This window comes from Bacillus rossius, chromosome 3, assembly GCF_032445375.1.
Source record: "Bacillus rossius redtenbacheri isolate Brsri chromosome 3, Brsri_v3, whole genome shotgun sequence".
Taxonomy (NCBI): Eukaryota; Metazoa; Arthropoda; class Insecta; order Phasmatodea; family Bacillidae; genus Bacillus; species Bacillus rossius.
In genome coordinates, this window is record NC_086332.1 from 32,474,003 (window position 1) to 32,501,853 (window position 27,851).

Sequence of the window (27,851 nt, forward strand, 5' to 3'; positions counted from 1 at the left end):
CACAGGTGCTGGTATTAGAATTTCTGAATTTCCCTCCCTTGATTTTGTTTTTTTTTTTCTCTTGAACATAAAATTTTTCAAATACAAAATATTTGATGGTATTTAAGAATTATAATGGCCCATCCCTAATTCAAAAATAATGATTTCAGCTAAATAAACTCTGTTGAGTCGCACCTGTGTTTCCGTACCATGTGCGTCTCTGCCTGAGGACGGGAGCAGATAGCAGTTCCCGAAACGTCGCTTGTTTCTGTTTTGGTAAAACTATTGTATTTTTTTGTCTTTTCGTTTTGTCGTGTTTTTGTCTCGTTTCAACTGTTGTGCTGAATTATTTTGGTTTCAATATTTTTGTGTTTTCATCATTTGTGTGTTTTTTTGTTCACTTAGTACTTTTTTCTTTGTTTTTTCTTTGTTTTTTGACCATATTTCTGTTTCGGAATATTTTGTGGTGTTTATATTCTTGTTGACAACAGCAATTGTTTGCTTAATTTTGTGTGTTTTTTGTCTTTCTTGTGTATTTTTATTTATTTTATTTATTAGTTTTTCTTCAACAGAAAAAGTTCTTAGCAATGGCGTATGTCCAAAATTTTACATCAAGTAAATAAACTCTGCATTTGAATTAACGCAATAATTTTACTGAAAAAAACAATAAGGCTTAAAAATACTCTGACGAATTAATTAATTATATATACTATATCACAAACTGAGTGCAAAAAATGGTTAATGATGAGTTCTTTGATTGGTTTTGCACTGGGAAGTCTCTGTGCTGTCTATTCATTGAACATTTGCCCTGGAGCGATTTTTGCTTGTTTTTCTATGTGTTTGCATGTTCTTCTTTTTAGCCATTCTTGTGGTCTCTCTGTGACATATGTCCAGTGTAAACCAGAAATGGCGTGTGCCCTTGAAGATGTTTTTAATGGATGTTTATGATGTTGAGGCAAACAAAGTTACCGCCTGTGAAAGCATCACAACAAGCCGCGTCCTCGATGCTGACATCGAAAGAATTAGTGAAAACATTATAGATATGACAACAAATGCAAGGACGTAACGTGTTACAATTAACAATACACTCCTTAAACAATGGGAATGACAAAAAATTGAAAAAAAAATCCAACATGGCGTGTGAGAGCGACCCTTAAGGGTGTATGTCCTGTTCCAGGTCATTATTTTATACTTACGTTCCACATGGTTAAACTTGTCGATTTTTTGAGTGGCCGAACTTTCACAAAACAAATAATTATATACATAAACATCGCATACTTCTTGAAAATTCTTCTGACAAAGTTACACTTTTTTACGTTTTTTATCTACTATATACAAATAAGTCGGGTTTTCCTTCCTGACGCTATAACTCCAGAACGCACGAACCGATTTCCACGGTTTTGCAGTCGTTGGAAAGGTCTCGGGCTCCGTGAGGTTTATAGCAAAGAAATTTCAGGAAAAATTCAGGACAAACCAACATTTTAAGTAGATGGCGCCGGTGCGTGATACATTGTTTGACAGCTACTCATTGTTCTCTGCTCAGTTAATTTCATGTGACAAACCGGTATTGTGTTCACTGTGAAATTGTGAAAAAAAAGAAGAAAAAAAATAAGTTATTCGTTTCCTAACATTTAAATTGGAAACCATCAAATCAACTACTCATTGTTCTCTGCTCAGTTAATTTCATGTGACAAACCGGTATTGTGTTTACTGTGAAATTGTGAAAAAAAAGAAAAAAAAAGTTATTCGTTTCCTAACATTTCAATTGGAAACCATCAAATCAACTACTCATTGTTCTCTGCTCAGTTAATTTCATGTGACAAACCGGTATTGTGTTTACTGTGAAATTGTGAAAAAAAAGTAAAAAAAAAACATATAACGTATATTGTGCAAATTTTTATTCAATTTCAACAGCAGGCATTTGTCTTTAAAGTCGTAAGTTGAACTGTGTAAATTATGTGGATCGTGCATTTGAGGTTAAATTCACCACTCTGTCCATAGCCCAAAATGCCTAGAGGACGACGTGCCAACATCGGCCGCCGCACAAGACATGCAAGCCAGCAACAAGTGTATTCACAGAACTTAAGCGAAGAAAGACAAAATATAATAAGAGAAAATGCCCGATTGAGACAACGCGTGAGCACACGAAGATCATTGGCATCATACAATCGCTTGGCATTCCAATATGATCCCACTGCGAACTACAGTGATGATGAAAATTTAGATATTGGACCAATGACGACTATATGCCGATATTGCAATGCGTTAAAGTTCAAAAGAGAAACGGCTGGATTGTGCTGCGCAAGTGGAAAAGTCAAACTGGATCCATTACTTACACCACCACAGCCACTGAAACCATTGTTCGATGGAAGTGATCTCGATTCCAGCCATTTTCTCCAACACATCCTTGAATACAATAACTGCTTTCGCATGACTTCCTTTGGAGCTAATATCATTCGAGAAGGCGGCTTCATGCTGACTTGCAAGGTAAAGTATCACTCACACCAACACAATGAATTGCAATACATAACAACTACATATACACCACACACTACACCATCACACGATCAGAAGTTACACCGTATTCTTAAACAAATGATTGTTTGCAATTACAGATACAAGGACAAATATATCATTTGCATGGTTCAATGGTGCCAATACCAGATGAACCGCATCAATTTCTGCAAATATATTTCATTTCGTCGATGGTGGATCAGCTGAATGTGCGGTGCAATATACAGGGAACACAACAGTTAAAGAGACGAATTATTGAACAGTTGCAAGCATTTTTTCACGCTAATAATGCTGTGGTTAATATGTTCAAAACAGCATTGGAACGAATGCCATCGGATACGCACAACTTTGTCGTAAGAGCGGATTGTACCCCAACAGGTGAACATGTGCGAAGATTCAATGCACCCACCGTTAATGATGTTGCTGCAATTATTGTTTGCGGAATAAATTTAGAAAATCATTGTTTTTCACATGGGCAGTTATACGTTGCGTGTTCACGAGTTGGGAAACCATCCGCTTTGTTTGTGTTAACGTCAGACCAAAAAACAAAAAATGTGGTTTACCAAAGAGCACTTCAATGAAACGGATAATTTGCGGACACGTATAACGCTTCGATTCAGTATTTACTTTGGATTCACTTTCATTTACTTAGAGAAGTTCAACTAAATAACACTTCATTTTTGTAATCGAAATGAATTCATTACTGTTGTGAAATGAAATAAAATTTTTCCTTTTCAAATATAAAACAAAAAAAAATTTTCTTCATCTTTTAATCACCAAACGAAATGTTACATAAAACGAAGCCATTTGGTGGCGAAACGGAGTTCGCCGGGTTTGCTAGTGCTGTATAGATAAGGAGAATGAAACGGAATATAAAACTGGAACATTTTTAGGTTTAAAGTCAATTTCACTGGCTGCTATGTGATATGGCCCAATTTTTTTTTTCAGAAAAAATAATTATTTAATTTGTACCTGGCCTTTTAAAATCATCAGTATTTTTATGATTTTAAAAGTCTAAGATAAAATTTTCTAATAGCATTTTTTGAATCTTACCACCCAGTAGCCACCAGGAATGCATTTAAACCAAAAATAAAATTCACTTATTTATCCCATTCGATTTTCCTTTCCATACTGCACAAAAAATTTTGAAAGTTCTACTTGGCCAGGTAATCATGCGAAAATTATGCTATATATATATATATATAATTTTTTATTTTGTTGAAGTTCGACCACCCAATAAGTGTGCACGTTGAACCGTGCTAGAAGTAAAGCTATAACAAAGACCTCGCTGTCCAGGCACCTGCCCGGGAGGGAAGGGGGGACCACGGACGACAGGAGGAACCGGCCACTCACGGCCACTCACCGCCGCCGTTCTGGTAGCAGATGTAGGGGAAGCGCCACACGTTGCCCAGGTCGACGGCGAAGCCGATGACGGCCAGCAGGAACTCCACCTTCTTGTCCCAGGTCTCGCGCGGCCGGTCCGGCGCGGGGCACACGGCGACCTCCTTGGCGCCGGGCGCCGCCACGTCGCCGTCGTCGTCCTCCGCCTCCGCCATGCCGACTGCGCACACCACGTAACATTACACCACATAACTTAGAACTGGCATGACTTAGAAAACTTGGAAAAATCCACGTAACTTAGAAACACACAACTTAGAAAGATCATAACTTAGAAACACGCAACTTAGATACACGCAACGCAGAACCACACAACGTAGAAACGTCATAACGTAGAAACTCATAGCTAGAGACCTGCAAAATTCGCGGTTTCGATGGCATTCAGGATACACTGCACATACCCCTGTACACTCGGGCAAATAACGCAAGTTCATTGGCTGCCGACTTGTAAGTCGTCTCAGCTGGTTTGTCTGTGATTCGATCCTTCTTTAGTTGAGGGTTTATAACTGGTTGAGATTCGTCCAGATGAACAGTAAGCCAATAGCAAAATTATCTCAGAGGTATATGTGTTTGAATTCTAGCCTACCACCGAATGAATCCGCGAATTTTGCAGGTCTCTACTCATAACTTAGAACTATCACAACTTAGAAACACATAACTTAGAACTGTCATAACTTAGAAACACGTAACTTAGAAACACGCAACGCAGAACCACACAAATTAGAAACGTCATAACGTAGAAAGTCATAAATTATAACTGTCATAACTTAGAAATTTCTAAGTTATGTGTTTCTAAGTTGTGTGTTTCTAAGTTATGACAGCACCCCCACACAGCACACACGCCGCGCTGCAGCCATCACCGACTAACAACAGCCTAGTGGGCCGTTCATTAATTACGCAAGGGTCCCGAGTGTTTATGGCACGAAGGGGAAGGGAGGGGGGGTATTTCAAAATTCTCTACATGGCCTTATCTCGGCGGTGGGGGAGGGGGGTTAAATCCATTATTACGTAATACAATGTACAATACTACGAGTCTGAACTCGCTCCCGGCGCTTCGCGAAGCGCGGCAGGGAAGTGCCGTGCCCCCAGCCGGCGGGGAAGACGCCGAGCTAGAGGAAGGCGAGGTTCAGCTGCTGCCGAGTGTCTCCGACTGGGCAGGGCGGCTCGCCAACACCCGTTCGGCCCGGACGACGGTTCACGTTCCCTGACTGAACCGGGCGTTTACTCTTTCACTGATTTCCCTTTAACATTGTTTCAACTTCCAGTCGTTCATTATGCTACGCTAAGTATTCCTCGTCTGTAGTTTTTTTTTACTGATTTGTTTCTTCACTTTTTATATTGTTTGAAATCTAACATTTAATTATAATACTCATTTTACAAAGATTAAAAATATATATGTTTTATTCATGTCAACTGAACCTTTTCTAACAGCGTTTTAAGGAAAATATAGGTAAAAATTTATGCAAGAAGGGGGAGGGTGGTCCGAGAAATCTTATGTGTCCTTACATGGGGATGGGTGTTTCAAAAATAGCCAAAATCATCCTTACTTAATAAATGAACGACTCCCAAGGATATGGAACTAACACGTCAGACAGGCTTTGGCACGTTAATAATTGAAGCCAGTATGAGAAGTACCCCCCCCCCCCCTAAACCACACACCAACCTTTTTCATCTGGATAGAAAAACATTGTTTTTTGGTTCATAATGAATTTTAATGTTAATTGCTTGCTGAAGTGTTCTTTGAATGGTTTTCGCATTGAGGAAGATAGATTTAAGAAGTTTTTTTTTCGGACATTACGTCATTGCTGGTTGCGTTGTATGTGATAAGAAACCTCAACTGAGTCACTTTCTGACGTGTTGCTAACATTCTTGTTTAACAATACTCACTTCGTGATGATACTTATGCGATTATTCCTAGCGAGCTCCTGACAAACTATTAAAAATTCTAGCGTCAGACTTCATACAGTTACGGCTTGTTTTTCTAACCCATTACTAATCAGAGTGACTTCAGATACCCACTCCATGGAATAACAGGCTCTCTCCATGCTTTGTGACTCATAGGAGCTCTCTGGTGTTGTTTCACAGGGTTACACACATTACGGTGGGCTCAAAAACAAAGAAAAAAAAGATATATTCTGGCTTCAAAATGTTTTTCATAAATACAGGATGTATCTAAGTCATAACCTGTATTCATGACTCCAAATATTTTCAAGTAATAAAATAATCTTAGTGTAAACAAAATATTTTGTTGCCTCCACAAAATAGTTAGCAGGATGTATACTGTAAATAAGGCTAGAAATATGAATATTTTTAGTGTATAAATTGGCATTTTATATGATCCACCATACATTATACATCACACAATAGTGCATCCCAAATAATTCTGGCAAAGACCGCACAACGAATTCCAAAATTTCAACTTAAGCCTAACCTGGTTTTCATCCATTCCACCTACCAATAAACAGGACAAGCATTTCGGTATTTCAGCGTTTTATTGGCTGAGAGAAACCGCTTGGAAATAATTCAAATAGGCTCGCATCAGCTGGAATGAGGTGTACACTGATCGATGTTTATCGCGCGTTGCCACATCGTGGACCTGGGGTCCTCCGCAGAACCTTCAAGAGGGCCTCCCGAGGTGGTCCAGGTTCCAGTAGCAGTAGGCCTGACCACGGGCGTTCCGCGAATGGAAAACGAGGCCGACGTTGCCGTGAGTCCAGTGGGTTTTATCGGGGTACTTCCGTTTCACTCCACCAATGCTATTCCGTCGTTAGTCCATCTCACCATGTCGGCCTTCATCCGTCTCCATTGCCCTCGATGTCGATTAGACGATAAACTCTAACATTCATCCATTCCTCCATTCGTTCAAATATGTCCAAATCAGCTTACGTAGACAACCATACCAAAGTTTATTTTTTTTAAAATTCGACATTAAAACACCTCCAGACTTTCGTTAAAATAATTAACTGTCAATTAGCAGTTTGAAAATTGCATCTTTCACTATAACAGTTACGAGCTTTTAACCACTTTCTAAAATGAAACTCTGACATACCGAGTCCCAGATAAAATGTGTCAATTACGTGCATCGTGACACATGTTTTTGTCAGTTATATTGGAAACCAAGCCGTTTAGTAAGGGAAACACATTTATTTACTGCGCAGTTTTGCTTGTGTACTCTACCCAAATATTCACTCTAGAAAACACACACACACGCCGCGGCTCGTAAAAACCACTCTAATCATCTAGCTCGCAGATACAGGCTGTTGCACTAATAAAAGCTTTTGACAAGTGACGTCAAGGTTTATTTTATGACCAGGGACCAACTCCGGCTTCGCACGGATTATATATTCTAATGTCGCGTTATTTAGATTTAATATGTAAGTACTTATAAGTATCGAGTTCTCGTAAGTGCCGTGTGTTTCTAAAATTATACGATACTAATATATACTGCCATAACTAAAATACTGTAATACATCAATTTGATGTATCAGTCATGTAGAAGTCAGTATAAGCTATGTCGCCCATAAAGCGGCATTTTAATACTTGATTTCAAACAAGATTTTTCTACTGTCTTTAAATTTATTATGAATGCATCATAAACATAAACCTACCGGAAGAAATTTTCTAAATGATGGTAAAAGCCGAATCATAATCGTTTGTGTAGTTTAGAAGAAGCAAGCGAACATACTCAGAGACAGACGCGGATAGCGACTCTGTTTTATAATATTTATAGATACTAACTTTTAAAACAAACTTTTTTTTTGTCAAAAGGGTGTTGTCATTTAAAAAAAAAAACCTAGTGTAGCGAAACACGGGGAAAGAATCAGTTAATGCAATCTTTAAGGAACCATACAGAATATTCTGGAAGTAATTTCTACAAACTACGAGAAAACCAAGATCGTGATGCGCTAGCTTTAGCAGAATGGTCTTATACCGAAGGATAGAGTCGTAGACAATTCACAAACATGCCATGCCCGGGGAAGAATTGGAACCAAGGACACACGTGTCTGGAGACAGGTGCACTGGCCACTACTCACCCATGATTAGACATAATCTACTGGATATACGCTGTTGTTTGGGGCCCGCGTGAAACTTGTTTCCTAACTGTGCAACAACAGACACGCAGACCTACACTGTTAAAAATTTTTACCTTACATTTACGAAGAACACTGTTTAAAAATTATCCAGGGATCTTCGTAAATATACGGTTTGCCTTTGTAAATTTGGGTACTGAGTTCAAGTATTTTAAAAATTAATCAAAAATAATAATCTTATTATATTAACAAAACATTCAGAATATTATTGGATGTACAGTAAACGTTTTTTTTTTCTTCCACGCTTGTGTTTACAACGAAACACAGAACTCGGAATTCGGAACCCGGGGTAGGATTTCTACGAATATATCCAGTTTTCTAAGATTACGAACACTTCGTTTATTTCTGGTTAATTATTCGTTGAAAAATACCTAAATATTCTGTATTTTCTAACAGCGTACTTCTCTTCAGCGCGGTTGGGGTTGAAGATAGATTTGAAACGTGTCGTCAGAGCTCACAGAGACACTGTGCTTGCCAGCATGTGCTTACCTGGCCTCCAGCAGGTAATAAGGGAGAGAACTTATTATGCAAGATCGCGATGCCATTCCCGCCAATTCCTCCTCTCACTTCAGCTCCGGTACACGTGCAACAAGTTTGCATTAGTTAGTATGAAATATTACTTCAAATAATCAAGATATCAGTATTTGCACCGTCCTCCACATGTGCGTTGTGGTAAAAGGCAGGGGTTTTAACACCAAATTTAAAATTTAAAAAAAATATCGAAAATAAGATAGTGATTACTGCATGGCAGGAGCTGGGAAATAGATAAAAATATGTCTGGAAATAGATGGTGAAACAATTGAAACGTTAAAATCGCTAACCACCTTAGCCAATCTAGTTGTTATTGGACTACAATAAAAATAGTAACGCTTCTAGTTACACTTTTAGTCAAAGGTGATCGCTACGGGAATACTTGTTTTTGGTTAAATATTAGTGTCGATGTGTGCATAACAGACAATAAATAATAAACTCATTTTTATGGAGTTTTATTGGGCATTGATTATAAAAGTTCTTTTTGGAGTGTTTACATTAGCCCAAAGAGCGTATAAGGTTTCCCCTAACCTGAAACCACAGCCACGGGCGCGCTGATGGGTCGTCATGGCCGACCAGTGACACCCTATACTAGCGAGAGTCGACCCTCTTGCCTCCTCGCCCTCTCCTGTCTTTTTCCCTTTCATTTCCTCCTCACCTGGGCACGAAGATACGCGTGGACGGAGCGCTGCATTGTTTCACGGCTCAAACGGCGGACGCTATAGGCGCCATCTTGGTTCCAACTGTTCACATGCCATAACAATTGTTTATCGCGTAATGTTACATATTTTCCTTCGCTAAGGCTGAGTTTACGCGATTCTCTGACACTATAAATTAGTGCCTATTTGCAGTTTATCACAGTTTTAGTCATTCCCAAAAACAATGATTCAATACCTATTTGCAGCAACCAGTGACCATAAACTTCAAGCATTCCAATTAATTAGGCATATAATTTATTAATGAAGCAAAATATCCTGTATTAAACTATATAAAAAAACGGACCAAATGCTAGAACCAAGATTGCATCTTTCCTATCTCTCTCTCTCCCTCTTCTCTCTCTCTCTCTCTCTCTCTCTCTCTCTCTCTCTCCCTGATAGCCTTGTCTACATCGCCGGACATGTCAGGACTGAAGTGGCGAGGATGGAGCGGAGGCAGGAGGGAAATGGCAGCATCCCGAGGAAACCCCCATCCGCTCGGGCGCCACTTGCGTCGCGTGTCAACCCCGGCACGTCTAGCTGTGAGGCGAGTTGTCTGATGCTCAGTAAAATGGTCCTCCATCAATGCTGTTGTCGGGCAGGTTCACCCGTGGGGGGAGAGAGGGATTCTGCCTGGAGTTTCCATTATTTTGACCATAATTTAACACACATAACCATGGTTAGTAGTAGAAATGTAAAAAAAAAAAGGCATCCTGACATTATGAGTGGAGAAGATTTAGTAACATCTGGAACAGTATGTTCAACAACAGACATGAATGGTAAACGTCCTTATGAGGCCTAAGCTCAAGATGCATTAGCACGCGCCAGGCTTTATTACGTGAGGGTAGCACGTGCGGTTTTGTAAATTGCAATGTTTGAACCATGCGAGAGCCTTCGTAGACGTCCGAGTCGCATGAGTGGGGAGAAAGTCCTATGCGAGTGTGTTACTAGAAGACCAGATAGCGAGCATTGAAGCAGCCTTCTATAAAGTTAGTTTACATTGAAATGACTAAGAATTAACTGCACGTATACACAGTACTTTATACAAGTAATTAATTCCTTGTTGACCTTATGAAAATTACTACATGTCTTGTTAAAATTATTGTATTGTAATGGGCGTGACTTATTCCAATGCATCTGAAGTTCATGAGTTATAAACCCTTCTAAACCTTTCTCAATAGGTTTTTACTTACACCTCTTCATTTTTATAAACAATAATAACGTAATAGAAACTGAGTTTTCCTAAAATAACATACGTATTTCAATGCAAAAGCATGCAATTAAAATATAAAAATGTATTTTTCCTGTCAACTGTTGGATAGTTAATAACTGATGTAAACAAACGCTACTGTTTTTTTTATTTAACTTAACGATGACTGGGGACTGGATGGATATTCTTGCAACAGACGGAGCTGGAAGCAAGGCGCAGACTGTCACAGGATTTCACAGGATCTCATAGGATCTTGAGCTTAGCACACAGCCGTGATCGCCGCCCAAAAGCCAATGTCCAAATGATCAAATCAAGCTTGGCAACTTCAAAGACAGTGTGATTTTCCATATATTTTTTTTTTACGAAATAAATTTGAGGAATCTCTATTCTGAATATTAATTAGAAGTCTTGAAGACAAAAAATGGTACGTATTTGCTATAAAAATATTCGATTTAATATCATTTAAACTATAACTTTAAAAAGGATTCTTTTTACAGAGCGCAAATATTGTGGCGGGCCGGAGAGCGAACCCGTGACCCCCGCCGCGAAGCACACGTGACCAGAGCCACGGTTATTACCTGGCAGCACACAAGCATCCTCTTCACGTCGGTGGTCGGACCACAGTGCTCTTGAAGCGTCACTGAACATCCTGGGCCAGTCGCAAACAAGGCGAAGTGGTCACCAAGGCACGTGTAACCCGACAATGTGGCCTTGTCATCGACCAATGGACACTCCGAAAAAGGCTCGATTGTACAGAATCGCTTTGAGTCTGGCCTGGAGTGAAAACAATCGTGGCTCTATAGCTGACACACGTCAGTCCCACGTGCGACATATGTACTTGCATGCACACTAGTTGCAGTTGTGTCTCGTTTAAACAGGGTTGGGTAAAATAACACAGTTTTTTTTAAAGGAGGTTGTCTGTAAAGTCGGTTTACGGATGATAATTTTACGTGATAACGTCATAAGAAAACATTGATAAAAAATTGCATACTTTCTAATTTTCAAATATTATTTACAGTTTTGTAAATTTAATTTAAATAATTTGTTTAAATATAATCACTAACAATTAGTTAAAAAGCCCGCCTTAACCTGTTTGATATTATAGAATATTTTCTCGTACGGTGGTTGGCCGGTTCTTGCACGCTCGGCTCAGGCGGAACGTGATAATTTTTCGTGCGTGCTGCCGGCGTTCATCGGTTTATAAGACGTTATTACGTCAAAAAAAAAGTGAAACAACCTGTTTCAAACAAGGTATTCTAGGTTCAAACCAACCCCTTTTTTTATTACGTTTGTTATTTTGGTTCTCAGCATGTACAAATGAAAGTCATACAACATCCCGCTTTCTGCCACTCATGTTGAATCAGAAAAGTTATAACATCAAAGAACTGAAATCATGCAAATCTGCACACCTGACCGGGTCTTAACCACAGAAATTGTATTTCTCAATAATGTGGATTTACAATACAGTCGGGGATTTCCCAGGTAATAGGAATTAACTATTTGATATTTTTAATTTTAGAGAAGTATTTAGCTGGGTATAGTTTACATATTATTCAGATAATTTAAATGATAAGGTCTTGATTAGTATATAATTTTTTGTTCCTGTAAATCACAAGAAACATTAATTAGCAAACTTGATTTATTATAAGCGTGGAATTATACCTTTCATTACCAAAGTTAGATATTATATTTACAAATACAGTATAAAAATATTTGGTTTCTTATAAAAACACTTGGTTTAAACCATAGTTTAAGATATATTTACCCAGCTTTCCTTCAGTTTAGATTCTTTCATGTCACTCCATGATTCGCCCAACCAGCAAATTTCCAACAGTCTTTGCACTTTTAAAAATTTTCATCTAAAATTTACAAAGAACGCTACTTACAAATTATCTGGTGATCTTAGTAAATTTACGGTTAATTTCTGAGTTCACGTACTTTGAACACGAATCAACAATAATTCTGGTTCTATATAAATAATGAATTCACAAACATGTTGAGTCTACAGCGAAAACATTATTTTTCTTCCACTTCTGTTGTTTTACATTGTTGACAAATAAACACAGAACTGAGAAGTCACAATCCAGCGTAATTTTCACGAAGATCCAGTTGTCTGAGACAACGAAGAACTATTCGTTTCTTTCAGGTTAATTCTTCGTAGTAAAGTCCGTAAATTTACTGCAATGTCCAGCAGTGTGCTGGTGATGAAGCTTTAGGTCGTCTCGGATGATACGGAACTTCGGTTAATCGAAGCTCGGTTAATCAAAACTCGGTTAATCAAAACTCGGTTACTCGAAGCTCGGTTAATAGAAACTCGGTTAATCGAATCCCGGTTAATCGAATCTCGGTTACTCGAAGCTCGGTTAATAGAAACTCAGTTAATCGAATCTCGGTTAATCGAAGCTAGGTTAATCGAGACTCCTCTGCGCTAGCATCCCCCGACGCGGAGCTGGCTGCGGCCCTTGTCACGGAGTGGAAAGTGATGTTCGGCATGCGCCCTGCTTAATTTCTTTTTTATATTTTATTCAACCGTGCCTTGCCGAAAGTGATGGAAGATCAATGTCCCCAGTACTCACGTGACCCCCTCCCCAGGTCCAACGACCACCAGAGACCTGCCCGTGCTCCGAGCTTTCACGGATGAACAATCCTCAAGCGGCGAGCAACTGAGTCCAGCTCACCAAGGGATTGCATTCAGACCATGACGATACAGAATGTGAATGTTTTTAACTCATTGCATCCAACATTGAATAGCTTAGAACGAATTACATAGTATGCCAACTAAGGTAAAAGTTAATTTTTTTTTACCTTAAAAAACTATTTTTCATCCCTTGCACTAATAACGTGGTCGTATCAAAATTTGATTCACACCAAGATTTCCTTCATAATAAAATAGTTTAAAATAATTCGAACGGATTTGATACTAAATAACTTTTGAGATATTTTATTAATTCAACCCCTATTTTTACGGTAGTAATTTGTTTCATCAAAAATTGTTTCAGCCAGAGTTTTAGATAAGGTTTAGGATTTATACAATAAATTATAACGGATTTTATATTATACTTTCAAACCTGGTTATTTCCACCCCTTGCAGTAATGCTTGGTTAATCATTTATTTAAGCAAAGGTTTTAAACAATATTAAGTAAGTTAAAGAAAAATAAGAATGTATTTGTTAACGTACATGGTAGTGAAGTTTTATTAATTTTTTTTATTCCAACCCCAGATTTTTATAAACCCTTGCAATAATAATTTGAATTGTCAAAAACTGTTTCAGACAAATGTTATGGATAAAATTTATAACACTTACAAACACTTGAACGGATTTGACGGTGTGATTCCTAAGGGAGTTATAAGTTTATTTGTGTAATTTAACCCCCTTTTTATACACCCTTTACAGTGGTTGGTTGTATCAGAAATTGATTCAGACAAAGTTTTAAATAACATTTATAAGGTTTACAAACAATTCGAACGGATTTAATATTGTAATAACAAGGGAGTTATTAATTTGTTGTCGAACCCTTGTTATAAATAAATTTCAAACGAAAATTGCAGAAAATAATTTATGGTTATACAATAAATTAGAATGGATTTAATAGTGTGCATGGTACGGAATTTAGGATTTTTTAAAATTATACCCTCTTTATAATCTCGTTTTTTCAATGGTTCGTTTTTATCAGAAATTGTTTTAGACAAATTTATAACAATTTATAACCATTTATAAGTAAGTCGAGTGGATTCGATAGTGTGCTTACTAAGGGAGATATAAATTTTTTGTTCTCCAACCCTAATTTTTTCTACCCCTTAAAATTATGGTTGGTCGTATCGAAAATCAATTTGCAAAAAAGTTTTTGGTATTACCCCCACGAGTTATACGTTCAAACGGATGTGATATTCGTCATATCATGGGAGTTATAGCGTTTTTCTGTTTTTTCAATAAACCTTCCCCATTTCTACACTTTGGATCGGATATTGCCCATTAACGAACTCAACCAAAATTTTCCATGGTTATATTTTATGTATTATTTTGGAAGTGATTTGTGAAAAATTACGGAAGTTAATGTGTTCCTAAAAACGTGATATAAATGAAATTTTGATTTGAGAAGATGATATTGACCAAGATTGGATCAAGAAACGAAAAACAATATAAACATTTTTCGGGAGTCGCACCATGGTAACGGCTACAATAGGTGGTATTTCTTCGAAATCTACCTAAAAAAAAGAAATATTTTCGGCACAACCTAAAGGTGCAGGTGGATATCAATGTACCTATTTCTTCTGACACTTTCTAGAAAATTTTGGAATATTCCTGTTAACTTCTAGAACATTGTGAGAACTTAATGTATGCATAACTTAATATTTTATCTACAATATTTTTAATAGATCGATTAAACCTTTTTCTCATATTCCAAACAGCGAAAACGTTTCGAATGTTTTTAATTAAATGCCTCCAACATTGAATAACTTAGAACTAATTACATACTAGGGAAGTTATGTTTTTTTCTCCCCCTTAAAGCACTAAATTTCATTCCTTGCATTATTAAGTGGTCTTATAAAAATGTGTTTACAATAAGTTTACTTTAAGTTTGAAAGAATTTAATAGCGTTTGTATAAAATTAGTTTTGAATTTTTTTAACCCTGTTTTCAAACCCTTGCAGTTGGTCTTATTAAAATTTGTTTCAGATAAATTTCTAGATGCTGTTTAACACATTTAAAATAAACTGTAACAGATTTGATGGTTTACCTATTAAACGAGTTATGATTATTTTGTACTTTAACCCTTATTATTTCCACTCCTTGCAAAAAAGGCTCGTCTTATCAAAAAAAAATTTCAGACATAAGTTCCAGATTATAATAATAAGGTCACAAAATTTTTTTTGAATTGATGGGACAGTTAGTTATGAAATTTTCGTCCTTAAACACCAGTTTTTCCACCTATTGTAGTAGATAATGCTTATAAAAATTATTTTTAATGAAATTTGTATATAATATTTAGAAGTTTTACAATAAGTGTTTTGATAATGTAATGACAATGTTACAGACGTTAAGAATTTTTTTAAATTTCAACTCTCTGTTTTTTGAACTTTGCAATAATAGTTCGTGTTATCAATAATTGTTTCAAACAAAAGATTTAAATATTATTTATAAGACTTACAATAAATTGCGAGATATAGTGCAGTTAATGGAATGGTTTTTCTTTTTTTAAACTCTTTTTTATTCCACCCTTTGCAGCAATGAGTGGTTGTTTCAAAAATCGATTTAGACAAGAGTTTTTGATATAACTGTAACAAGACTTAATACCTTCATTTGAATGAGATATTTGTCACATATAAGGAGTTATAACGGTATTTTTTTTTTCATATAGCCTTCCCCAATTTTTTAGCATTTTGTTTGGATTTTTCCCATTAATAACTCGTCAGAGAATTTTTATTAATTTATTTTATGTATCAATTTGAAATTTGAAAGTGATTTTAACATAATTACATAAGTTTTTAGATGACGATGGTTTTTGGGGTCTATGGAACATGAAACGAAAACCTGCAACATATTTCCGGAAGTTGTACGATGGTAAAGGGTACAATTTAATCTGTTATTTAACTTTTTTTAATGTTGTTTAAAACACAGTAATTTTAGACGAAAAAACAATACAAATCAAGGGAACAGGCTAAGTGATCTGAAGTGAGGGACGTTCCATATTTTTCTGAAAGTTTCACATAAGGCTGAATTTAAAAAAAAGAGAATAAGAGTGATTTAGAGAAACCATAGAAAACCGAAATCATGATGGTCAGTTCGTTATTTGAACATCAGTTCTCCCAGTTTGTAATTTCAATGATATACCACCGCACCACGCACCTTTTATAATAAATAAATAATTAGAAGTAATGAGTGCTACACTCAACCCGCCAAGAGAAACAGATGTAACTACACAAATGGGTGCCGCGGGCACTGGAGGCTGCGGCACTCCACGCCGCCAAGTTGGCAGCCCTGCGAGATGCCTGCGACTGCCGCCGGGACGGGGGCGTTAAGAGAAGGAAAGCGCCCCCCAGCTGTCAAACATCTCACCGCGAGATGGCTCTGAGGTCGCCGCCCGAGGAGACCGCAAATCCCCGACCACCTGCTTTACGTTACGAGCGGGCGAGCCAGACGTCGGCTCGTAATTCTCGGAGCGCCGTTCACACGGTGCCGCTGGGAGCGGGAGCTGCGCAGACTTTAGACTTTCCAGCGAACACTCGCGCCTCGTGGGCTAATTCCACGACAACTGTGCTGGCCTGTAATAGCGTTGCTCAATTACATCCCCACTTTAAAACAATATGTGCATTCTTACAAGGAAATAATCAAGGACAGTGTGTGTGTGTGTGTGTGTGTGTGTATATATATATATATATATATATATATATATATATATATATATATATATATATATATATATATATATAAAAGGAAAAATAACACCATGATTTGTTTCACAAAAACGTTTTGCAACAATGAACAAATATAGCAGGAGTTTAAATTCTTATCACAATAGGGAACATAAAAATACATGTTCTAGTGTTACATTTTTCAATGTGCCAGTGGGAAATTGATTTATATTTTACTTTTAAAATTTTCTTAAGAATTATTCCACAAAAGTTTTATTATATTATCAACATAAAAAACTTCTTCGTTTAAGACCCATGCCACTGAATATTTGAAAAAGGTAATTAAAAACTAAAGAACATAATATTTTCCTGGTGATATTGATTACTAATTTTGTTTACTTGTATAAGAATATATTTTAATTTAACCAACGAGTAGTTGCAGAGCAGTATTGTAAATCTAAATTAAAAAAAAAAATCCCTCCTATTTATTCAAATTGGTTACCAATGGATTTTGTGATGGATATAAGAATATTACGTGGTGTTCATTGCAATGAAATTACTTATTACTAAACAAAAATAATGTACGTAAAAACCTAGTGAATGTCTACAATGCTTAATTTTGTGTTAAATTTGGCTTGAATTTTAATATAGAAGTTTTTTTTTACCGATATAAGATAGTTTTTATGGAAATAAACAGTTTATAAATATTATTAAGTAATTATAACTATGTTGATTTATCCCATATCATCACTGCAGAAAAGTATCCAGAAATATTGCGAATAAAGACTACTGCACGTATTACTGCAATATTGCAGGCGTCCACTGGAGGCGAACAACAGAAGTTTCAAACATTGGCGCTAAGCTCACACAAATCGCATGAATAAGTACAAGGCAAGTGAACAGTTGCGTCAAGCAGAGTAGTCATCTCCTGCAGATAGAGAATCCCGGGTGACGACTTTTTGCCACCCAACTTCAGACCAAAGTGGTCTGGGTTCGACATCCGACTTGTCGTCAACAGGGAAATAAAACAGTTTATGTTGGTATAGAGTTTTTTAAAAATTGGGATAAGTATGGACAGTGATTGCAGAATTCAGGGTGTCGAACGAGTTGACTTACTTGACGAGTGTACACAGTTAGTCCAGAAGCTGGATGATTGATCTACTTGCGCGCAGTTGCACGTATGACAGGTCAGCCTCCCGACACACTGCTGGCGCTCCGGCAGCTTTTGGAAACTGCCTGAAAGACTCGATTTGCGTCTTTCCCTGGTCATATATCACTCGTCGGACATAGCCGCGGAGGCTGAAAAGAAGCCAGGGAAGGTTAGGAAGAGGGGGCGCGAGGAGGAATGGGAAAAACCCTATATGGGCTCCACATACCTCACCAGACTTCTGTAGAGCATGATGAAAAGGGGTGGCGTGCTACCAGATGGAACGAGAGATTGCGGCAGTTAAACAGCAGAAGAAAAAGTGTCTGTCACCTTTTCCATCTCCCTAGATTCTACCACACCTCTCGTAATTCTTCATTGTATCTCCTAAAAGAAGTTTGATAACTTTTCAGAAATTTCAAAAAGGGTGACTGTCGATTGCTCTTCAGAGCCCGACCAGCTCGAGAGGCGTGCACACGTGACGTCATGGCAGCTCGGGCCCACCTACTCATCAACCCACCGTGGTATAGTTTCCCTCCTGGAGTTCCCAATCTGACCGAGTGCACTGCACTTTGTCGTGAGACTTAAATATAATGCGCAACGGTAGCTTGTTTGAAATAAAGTTTATTGACCACCTAGTTAGCCTTGATTACCAAACTCCCTTGGTTTATGATCACACTCAAGGAAAGGGTTTACGATGCACGTTTAGGAAACTCGCTGTTTTTTCACGGACGGAGGCCGGTTTAATATTTTGTGGTACTTAAATGTGAAAAACCTTACCAACCGAATTTTATGAGTTCATTACTCTTGGAGAATTAAAATGTGCCAGTAATTTTTTTTTTAGCTAAAAACTTACTATACAGACTCTAGATTGATTAATTTATACCTAACACGTGAAAACTTTCTCTATGAAAATGAATGGATTGATAAATTCGTTTTCTTTTATTTTATTTTACGATGACTTTGGTGAACTATTTATAAATTATTGAGGCAGTTAAATACTATTTTTTTTACTGGTTTCATCACAGCCACTTACTAAATGTTAACTTGGGGAATCCGTACAAGGCCACTTGAGTAGTTACCTTATAGAAATATTTCTTCTTGAAAATCTGTAATCAACCAAACAACATGGTGGTTGAGTCCTAGCCTTAAGTAATCACCGAAGATGTTACTACACTGTTGTGAGAAGAAAATTCCAAGAGACGTCCAGTTTACCCGGCCTAGTTAGCATTTCATTTGGGCATACATTGGACTGAGATTTAGCGCGAAGTATAGCAAAGTGGTCAAACGAATGACTTGTGTGAATATATGAATAAAATAGACATAATAACATAATTTGAATATCCGTCGAACCATAAATTCCGCACTCATAAAAAATCTGACCGAGACTTTCAGTACTCGTCAGAGATATTTAACATCTAACTTCGGTAACGAGCAAACTCATGTGTTCTCGTGTTGCAAATGCAACTGCAATACGAAAATCGGACACAAAATTATTCCGAGCGTGATAAAACATACGCAAATTGTGTTTTCAACTACATTTCTGGACGCGAATCACGCGTAGTTTCCGCAATCGCCGCTGGAACTCGCTGTCGGAGCAGCCACGTCAACTATCGACTCTTTCCATTTGCAGACCGAAATTTGAAACTATTTAATGAAACTGCTCCAATAAAAGCCAAACAAGACTTGAAGAAAATACTAAAATTCGGCGTTGGATTTGACTTTCGACAAGGATCTGTTAAAATCCGTTGAACAGTTAATACTCTAAAAAATTTCCCTTAGTGTTTTTTTTTTTTTTTTAACTTTGCCAGATGGCGGCGCCGTTCCTTGACTTGGCTTCCGTCGCACTCACGAAATTACTCCCACTAAATGCCGTTTACCGAGAGGTAATATGTTAGACATAAATTTAAAATGTATGTATTTTTTTCATTAATATTGCGACTTAGCAACAAGTGGACACGCAGGCGTATAGTGTTTTGTTGCGACGAGTGATCGCCGTGCGCTGGGGCGGTTGTCGGGGGAGTTGGAACAGGCGCCGAGCTTCTTCGGCGAGTCTCCCGGCGAGGGTGGAGGGTGGAGGGTGGGGGGAGGCAGGGTCGCCGCGACCAGACCGCAGCCACTCTCGGGCGACAGGCGGACCCGAGACCCGGGGCGGCACAAAGGAGTGTGTGTCCTCCGCAGACAACCTGCCGGCGCCTTCCTTCGCCGGTCCCGGCAGCCCGCGCCCGTCAGCGTCCTGACGTGCGCCGATAAAAAGAACCCGCGAGCCGTGAAACTAGAGACAAGAACGTCATTTCATAGAAACAACTGAGCTTTCACTGGCGGAAAAAAAAAAATATTACATATGATGAGTCTGAATCGAACAAAAAAAATATATCGTCTGCACGTTCATCACAAAGAAATATGGTATACAGTAATTCTCAAGGCTGGCTGGTATACGCCTTTGGATGGGAAAATAACAACTAATTGGTTTATTGGAAAATGTATAAAATGTATACAAAATTCTAAAATCACCACAGTCTTTGCGACGTGTTGCTAAATATTTGATCAGCTTCCAAAGACGTAAACCGCCCTAGGAAAGCACTTCCTCTATGCCATATTGCTTTGTTATACACCTGCAGCCGAAGTTCGTGACTCTAAATCACTCTTTCTATCTACCAAATTAACCTGGCCCGATATTTTAATATGTAAAATTTGCGCTATAGCTATCTTAATTTCAAATGTTTTATCAAAACTTTTTTTATATGTAAGAGCATAAATAACATCTTACCCAGTTTTAATACCTGGTTGAAATCTGCTCTTTATTTGCCTATTCGCGTGGGAGACAACACGTGTTGGAATTAATTCTTAGTTACATTAGACCACGGACACTAACTCAACAAGCGTCCAAAGCTAGTTTCGTGGAGCCATGAGAAGTACTTCGTGTTTGACAACATTCGAAATAGTGAAGAATGAACAGGCTACCACTTTCACTCACTGTGTTCTTGCAGTTTATATATATTTTATATATATATATATATATATAGTGTGTGTGATTTTGTTACTTTCATTCAGAAAATGGATCGGAGATAGCATTTTATATCAGATTATTTAGAATATTTCTTTGCTGCAACGCATGCCTTTCGGATAGGCTGTAACATCGTACCTAATATTGCTATTTTACAAAAAAACATTAGACTGTTATAAACATCGTAGGAAATGTTCCCATGTTTGAATTTTAGGTATTATATTAAACAAATGTTTGACGTCATAGTGTGAAGTACGAGACTGGCTCGTTTGTCGAATGACTCTTAGTTTCTACGCGCAAGGAGAAACATTAATGTACGCACTCAAAGTACTTCATTCGCTTTCTGTAAAACGTAAAGGCAGCGAGGTTATCAATTTTCTGGTATCGGTTTAAATGTTTAAATCAAAGTTTTACGTTCATGTTATGCTAAAGAGATTCTGTGGCAGTATTCTCAAAAATAAAATAACAATACTTTTCTCACATGAAGAATTCAGTTTAAACCAACTTTCACTAGACAAAAATGTACACTTTGGGGACAAAATCGCAAATCGGTACCAGCATGCAGATTTCTTTTCTGAAACACATATCGCAACCAGGCATAACGAAGAAGAATCAAATTCTTTCGGAATAAAATGTTTTCAAATAAATTTAAAAAAAAATAATAATTCTTTGCGGAACAAAGTGCCTGTTAGACCAAATAAAACTCTTGTGAACACTTACCGCAACTTACAAACACAGGCGTGTGAACAGGATGTCAGAAGTGGGGGCTGCCAGTTTACCTCCCCCCCCCCACCAAAAAAAATATTAAACCACCGCCGACCCTAGTTCCAAATATATATATATATATATATATATATATATATATATATATATATATATATATATATAAATGTTACGTGCACCGGATGCAATGAATTTTTTTAAACGTTAACAATATTACTTTCTACTTTTTTTTTTAGTTTTTAAATTGTCGAATGACTGTTGTAAACAGGTGCGCAAATCTGTAAGGTTCGCAAAAGGGGGAGGGGGGAGGGGCGGCCCGAGAGTTTTGCACGAAGGGTTAACCGACACACGTCATCTACGAATACAGCGCTCGTTTTGGCCTACATGCATGCAATAAGCAGAAAACTTTCGTGAGACGTATTTTTTTTACATCAAACCTGTTTCACAAGTGCGTGCAGGTTCCCCTCAGTTCGCGGACGGGTGTGGAGGGGAGGAGATCAACTCCCGAGGTTGCAACTGCAGCCGACACAGTCGCGAAGCACAGCGGACGCAGGGCGACTCACACGGGAAGAGCGGGGCGCCGCTGGAGAAGGCGCGCCTGGACGCCATGCCCGCCGCCGACTACCGGACTGCCGCGCTCGCCAGCGGCGCCCTAACAGGATTGGGCGGCCGGGGTCGGCGCTGACGGGCTACTGGGGTCAGCTGGCCCTCCCTCTCCGCCCCTCACCGCGTGTCCACAGGCACGTGACGATACATGCCCACTGCGGCGGGTGCGACCATCTCACCCTGTATTCCTCTTCATTGTGAACACCCTTTTTGCTAAGTCACCAGATCCAATGAATTTTGGTGTAAGTCGGTAACCTTTTGGCTGTTGGTTTTTATCTAGTGCTTTAATTAGTACCCATTTTTTTTGAAAACGTATAATTTTTTATATTTATTTATTTATTTATTTATTTTTATTTTGCAGTTAAATTTTCCAGCGGTTTGGAACCTATTTATTTATCGGCGATTAGCTAGAGACCTGCCAAATTCGCGGTTTCGATTGCCTTCAGGATAGACTGCACATTCTCCTGTACACTGGGCAAATAACGCAAGTTCATTGGTTGTTGACTTGTAAGTCGTCTCAGCTGGTTTGTCTGCGATTCGATCCTTCTTTGGTTGAGGGTTTATAATTGATTGAGATTCGCCAAGATGAACAGTAAGCCAATTGAAAAATTATCTAACAGGTATATGTGTTTGAATTCTAGCCTATCACCGAATGAATCCGCGAATTTTGCAGGTCTCTAGCCGATTACGAACTAGTTATGGCCTACGCCGCAGCGGCGCTGTGATCACGACTAGTGCCGAGCTGGGTGGGAACAATAACCATAGCGACACTACTTAAACCATTAGGTACCCTTAAGCCGCATTTTATCATCTTATTAGTATTTGTATGTTATCACCAGAAAACCAATCTCCGGAACACACAAATTAAAAAAAGTGGCAGAAATCTTGAAAATATCTTTTATTTTTTAAATTAAGCTTCATTTTTACCGTTTCTGAAATAAGGTAAACAATGTTTTGCCCACTCGGCACGGTAAATCTAAGTTCGAACTATCTCTGTATCTAAGTACAGAAACACATTCTCATTACGCTCTTTTTGTTTTTGTAAATGGAACAGAAATATGCATGTAATGTTACATATATTTGTAATTTTATACATTTATATGAGTAAAAAAAAACAGTATCACTACGAAATAGTGTTCACGGTAATACTGGGTTTCGAATTCTAACCAGGAAATTTAGGATATGTGTTGTCCCTGTACCTCCAATAATTAAAGTTTTTTTGTAAACCATTTCATGAATAGCTTACCAGTATAAAATGCGCTCATTAATAAGCATAAAAAACAAAATAAAGTTTAATTACTGAATATTCTATTATCTTTTTCATGGTATAAACTATTTAATGTAACACCAATTAAAAATTTAAATTATGCGCCAATTTTCGTACGTAATACTCAGCGTTATTTTGAAAAAAATATGCAAAAATAATCATAGCCTTGCGTTGTACAGAATAACAATATCTTTCTGGTAGTTCTACAACTTTTGTACTTTTATTTTTTGTGACTGGTTTCCAGAAGAATCTTTTGTAAAAGTGCGGAACGAAACGAGCGTCAGAATAACCGTCGACGACGCAGTGAAGAGCTGACCAATTCGCGCGGTTTGTTTGCTTCATCCGTTGAGGGATGCAGGCAGCGGCGATGCGGGCCGGAGAGATAGGACCGTCACCCCCCCCCCCCCCCCCCCCCCCCGCCACACATCCGCCCGTCATCAGGGCCGCGTCGGGGATCAATGGGCCGCGGCGACGCAACTTCCGACACGCGCCGCCGACGACGACGGGGTCTTGTCTTCGTCTCCCCCCGCGTCACCCCCGGCAGCCGCGGCGCGCCCGAGCAGACACTTGCCGTCCGAGTAGCCGGCAACACGGCGTCAAGTAACTTTACTGTAAACATTTCGCGGACATGCGCCAGTGCTGGTTTTCACTTCACGGCATAGAGAAACTGCAAAAGATGGACAAGGATGACGAACAAACAATCACACTGAAAAAAATAATTCAAAATAAGCCGATGTCAAATGTGTTAAATGAGAAAAAAAAATCACAGAGAATTCCGTGGGAGGAATAAGACAGAAAAAATTAATTGGTTGTCTGTAAAGTCGGTTTACGGACGATAGTTTAACGCGACAACGTCATAACAAAACATTGATGAAATGATTGCATACTTTTATGAATAAAATTGAATCATTTTTATTTTAATAATAAAAGAATAAATACTTGAAATTATACTAGTAATCAGATTTTTAAAATGCAATAATAATTAACCATTTTTGCCGAAATTGTTGTTGTAATAAGCAATGAAAACCACATTAACTTTTCACTTCACTATATAAACAGTCGACGAAACAGTTCACGTGTAGATGAATTGTAATTAATTTTAAAAACCGGCGTTTAGCTATAAAGTTTAAATATAATTATGAACAAGTTTTCATATAAATAAACTGTAATCAAATATCTATCATAAATTATATGAATCACCATAATTTTTAGTCAATTTAACATAAACTATTATTACTGCACTCGCCGACAGCGTAACGGAACACAGCGTAACGGAACAATGTGCGTAGGGAACGAGACACTTTTTCGTGCTTGCAGCCGGCGTTCATAGATTTATTAGACGTTGTCACGTCGAAAATATTACGCAAAGACTAACACTGTAGGCTTCCCAAGACAAAACAGTTGCCTACAGATGAAAAATTGCCACTTTCCAGAACAACACTGATCTCAGAGGAACCGCTTCTTTAAGATTGCGTATACCTTTAGGAGTGTCCTTAGCACCACTCCTCAGCGACCCAGCCATAGAACATCATCTTCCCATAGGCATGATTTTATTTCGATGAATTCACTAGCTCACTCTTTGCTATCGCTGGCTAGTAACCTCGCTTTGCTCTAGCGAGTGAAGTTTGAAATCAGGTCTTCGTCACTCTCACGTCACGCTTGGCATCGCTGTGTTTCTATTTGTGGCTGAAGTTCTGACAAGCAGTTGAAGAATGGAGTTCGCCGCAGAGTTGCTCGGACCTCCAGCCTCCCGCCAGGCCGTAGCTCGTCCAACATCAGGCGGGCTGAGGAAGGGGCGGACGTTTCCCTTGCGCCTGTGTGGTTTCCTCGGGGTACTCCCGTTTCCTTTCCCCCACCAGTGCATTCAGTCCTCAACCGTCTATTACAACCCCCTTGGGGTCGAACAACTAATTTAATCCTTCTCATTTATCTAAGCACGTTGCAGGGGTAGAATCGAACGACATATTTAATGTTTTCGTTCTTAAGGGGGATTGGTCGGCTCCATTTTGTGATTTCAAAAATTTTGATGGTTTGGTTTGGTGAAATAATTTCCTCCCGGCGCTTCCAGACTAGTCTGCTAGTACGAAGGATATTCGTAGAGTTAGCTCCGTATGGTCATTAAAAAAAATTAACTTATCAAAAAAAAGTTTTTATTTGCAGTTTTAGTTTACTACAGATCTACTTTGCATTTTCACATAATCGCCATTCAGTTCCAAAGTACTTTTCGTAAAACTACACAAGTTTCTTTAACCTCTCTGCATAGAAGTTTGCCGCCTAGATATCAAACCAGTTGACAATCGTAATTTAATAATTTTTTTTCTGTAATATTTGACCTACGTTACATAAAATAAACCAAAATTTCGCCCTTTTCATCCCAAAAAAAGGTAGCCATCATTTGTCGATTCGAGTTCGGTGTTAACTTGAATGTTTTCTGAGATGTACTTGGCTACACGCATTGCGTATTCGAAGTCCATGATGCCTATGGCCGAGGCGTCCGTTCCATTCCCAGGCGGTGAACTTCTCTGCAGAGAGGTTAAATAAACTGGTACAGCGTTACGAAACGTGTTTGGAACTGTGTAGCGATTATGTGACAATGTGAAGTAGATATGTAGTAAACTAAAACTGTTGATGAAAATTTTTTCTAACGAGTTTATCTTTTAATGACCAAATGGAGCTTACTTTACGAATATCCCTCGTAAATACGGGGTTGCATAATAGTACAGAAAACTGGGGAATTAGGATAAATAGTTGCAAATTTTTTCAATTATATAACAACAACGGAAAAACTTCAAGATTTCGGGGCATAATCCCTCTTAATACACTGCCACTATGATAATTTTTATTTTATTTGGGTCTACTATCTCGTCGGCTGCCAGGTATTTACAGACGATAGCACATGGCTGTACGGAACAATGGTTTTGGAAAAGGAACCGAATACGGCTCACTGTAAGAGCATGATTCCAGTATATTAAAACTGCGTCACCTCAATACATTATTTTTTTGGACGGCAAACAATAGTAGATCAATAAATAATAGGAAATAAGGTCATGGTTTACAACTCCATTGCGGTAGTTAAAATGTGCGTATGTGTGCTATCTACTTAATAAAACCCAAAACTGACTGACTGACAACGCACAGTTTAAACCTGTCGGTCTACAAGCATGAAATAATGCCAAGGATTTTCTTATATAACGCAGATGAGCACTAAGAAAGGATTTTTGAAAATTAATCCATTAAGGGAGTTAAATAGGGGATGAAAGATTGAATGAAGCAAACTACCACTCAGTGACACACTCATCATAAATTCTCAGGAACTGTAAGACCTACAGACTTAAAAATTGGCACGTGTATTCCTTTCATTACGTAGACATCAGATAAGATTGTATTTTACGAAAATAAGCTCTCAAGGAGGGTTGCGGCACTTAAAAGATATAAAATTCTCTATTTTAAAATTATATTGTATTGTACTTAGTCTCCGTGGAAACGACTTTTGCATTATTGATGCCTTCTGCGTCTCTTGACGTCTTTTACGTTTTAATCCTTACTTTCGGATCTTAATTACCAAGGGGTGGAGGGGGGTTGGAAAGGGGGCTAGAGTGATAAAGCTTAAAAATTTCCCGTTTTTCAAGTATAGATGTGTCCTGCAGACTTGACATGATGTGTAATGACGTGTGAACCCAGGGAAATGCGGGATAGTTTATTAATAATTTATCTTACTGAATATGTCTTATAAATAGAGACCGGAAAAAATTCGCGGAATCATTAGGCGATAGGCTAGAATTCAAATACACAACATACCTCTTAGATGATTTTGCTATTGGCTTACTGTTCATCTGGACGCATCTCAACCAATTATAAATCCCCAGAACCAAAGAAGGATCGAATCACAGACAAACCAACTGAGACGACTTACAAGTCAGCAGCCAATGAACTTGCCTTATTTGCCCGAGTGTACAGGGGAATGTGCAGTATATCCTGAAGGCCATCGAAACCGCGAATTTTTCCGGTCTCTACATACTTATAAAACATTTTCCCTATGGCGATCAGCGTGATGACCATTGTTTCATGTAACAAGTGTTCACTGAGAGCGATGTTTGCCCCCCCCCCCCCCCCCCCCCCAGCTCGCCGGGTTCACCTGGAGTGGTCCGCATGAAGCGGTCCGCCCAGGCGTGCGTGCGACTGACAGCCACCCGGGTGCAGCGGCGCGCGAACAGAGCGCCGAGCGACAATAATAATTATTTGCGCGCGTGTTTCAGACCGCCATTGTCCGGGTCGGTTCACTCGACGGGTCGTTCGCTCGTCGGCCGGCGAGCCCCAGCGACGCGGGTCCTG

The 27,851-nt window shown here is 38.5% G+C and overlaps 1 protein-coding gene across 2 annotated transcripts in view; it reads right to left on the minus strand.

The window, feature by feature from the left end:
• The window catches only part of LOC134530485 (sodium-dependent serotonin transporter), a 187,012-nt gene that overhangs the window by 74,029 nt on the left and 85,132 nt on the right, over window positions 1–27,851 (minus strand). For both annotated transcript variants that reach the window (XM_063365329.1, XM_063365330.1), the window contains one exon: window positions 3,857–4,054. In XM_063365329.1, the coding sequence (XP_063221399.1) occupies window positions 3,857–4,049 (193 nt within the window). In that variant the 5' untranslated portion in view covers window positions 4,050–4,054. The remainder of the gene's footprint in view (window positions 1–3,856; window positions 4,055–27,851) is intronic.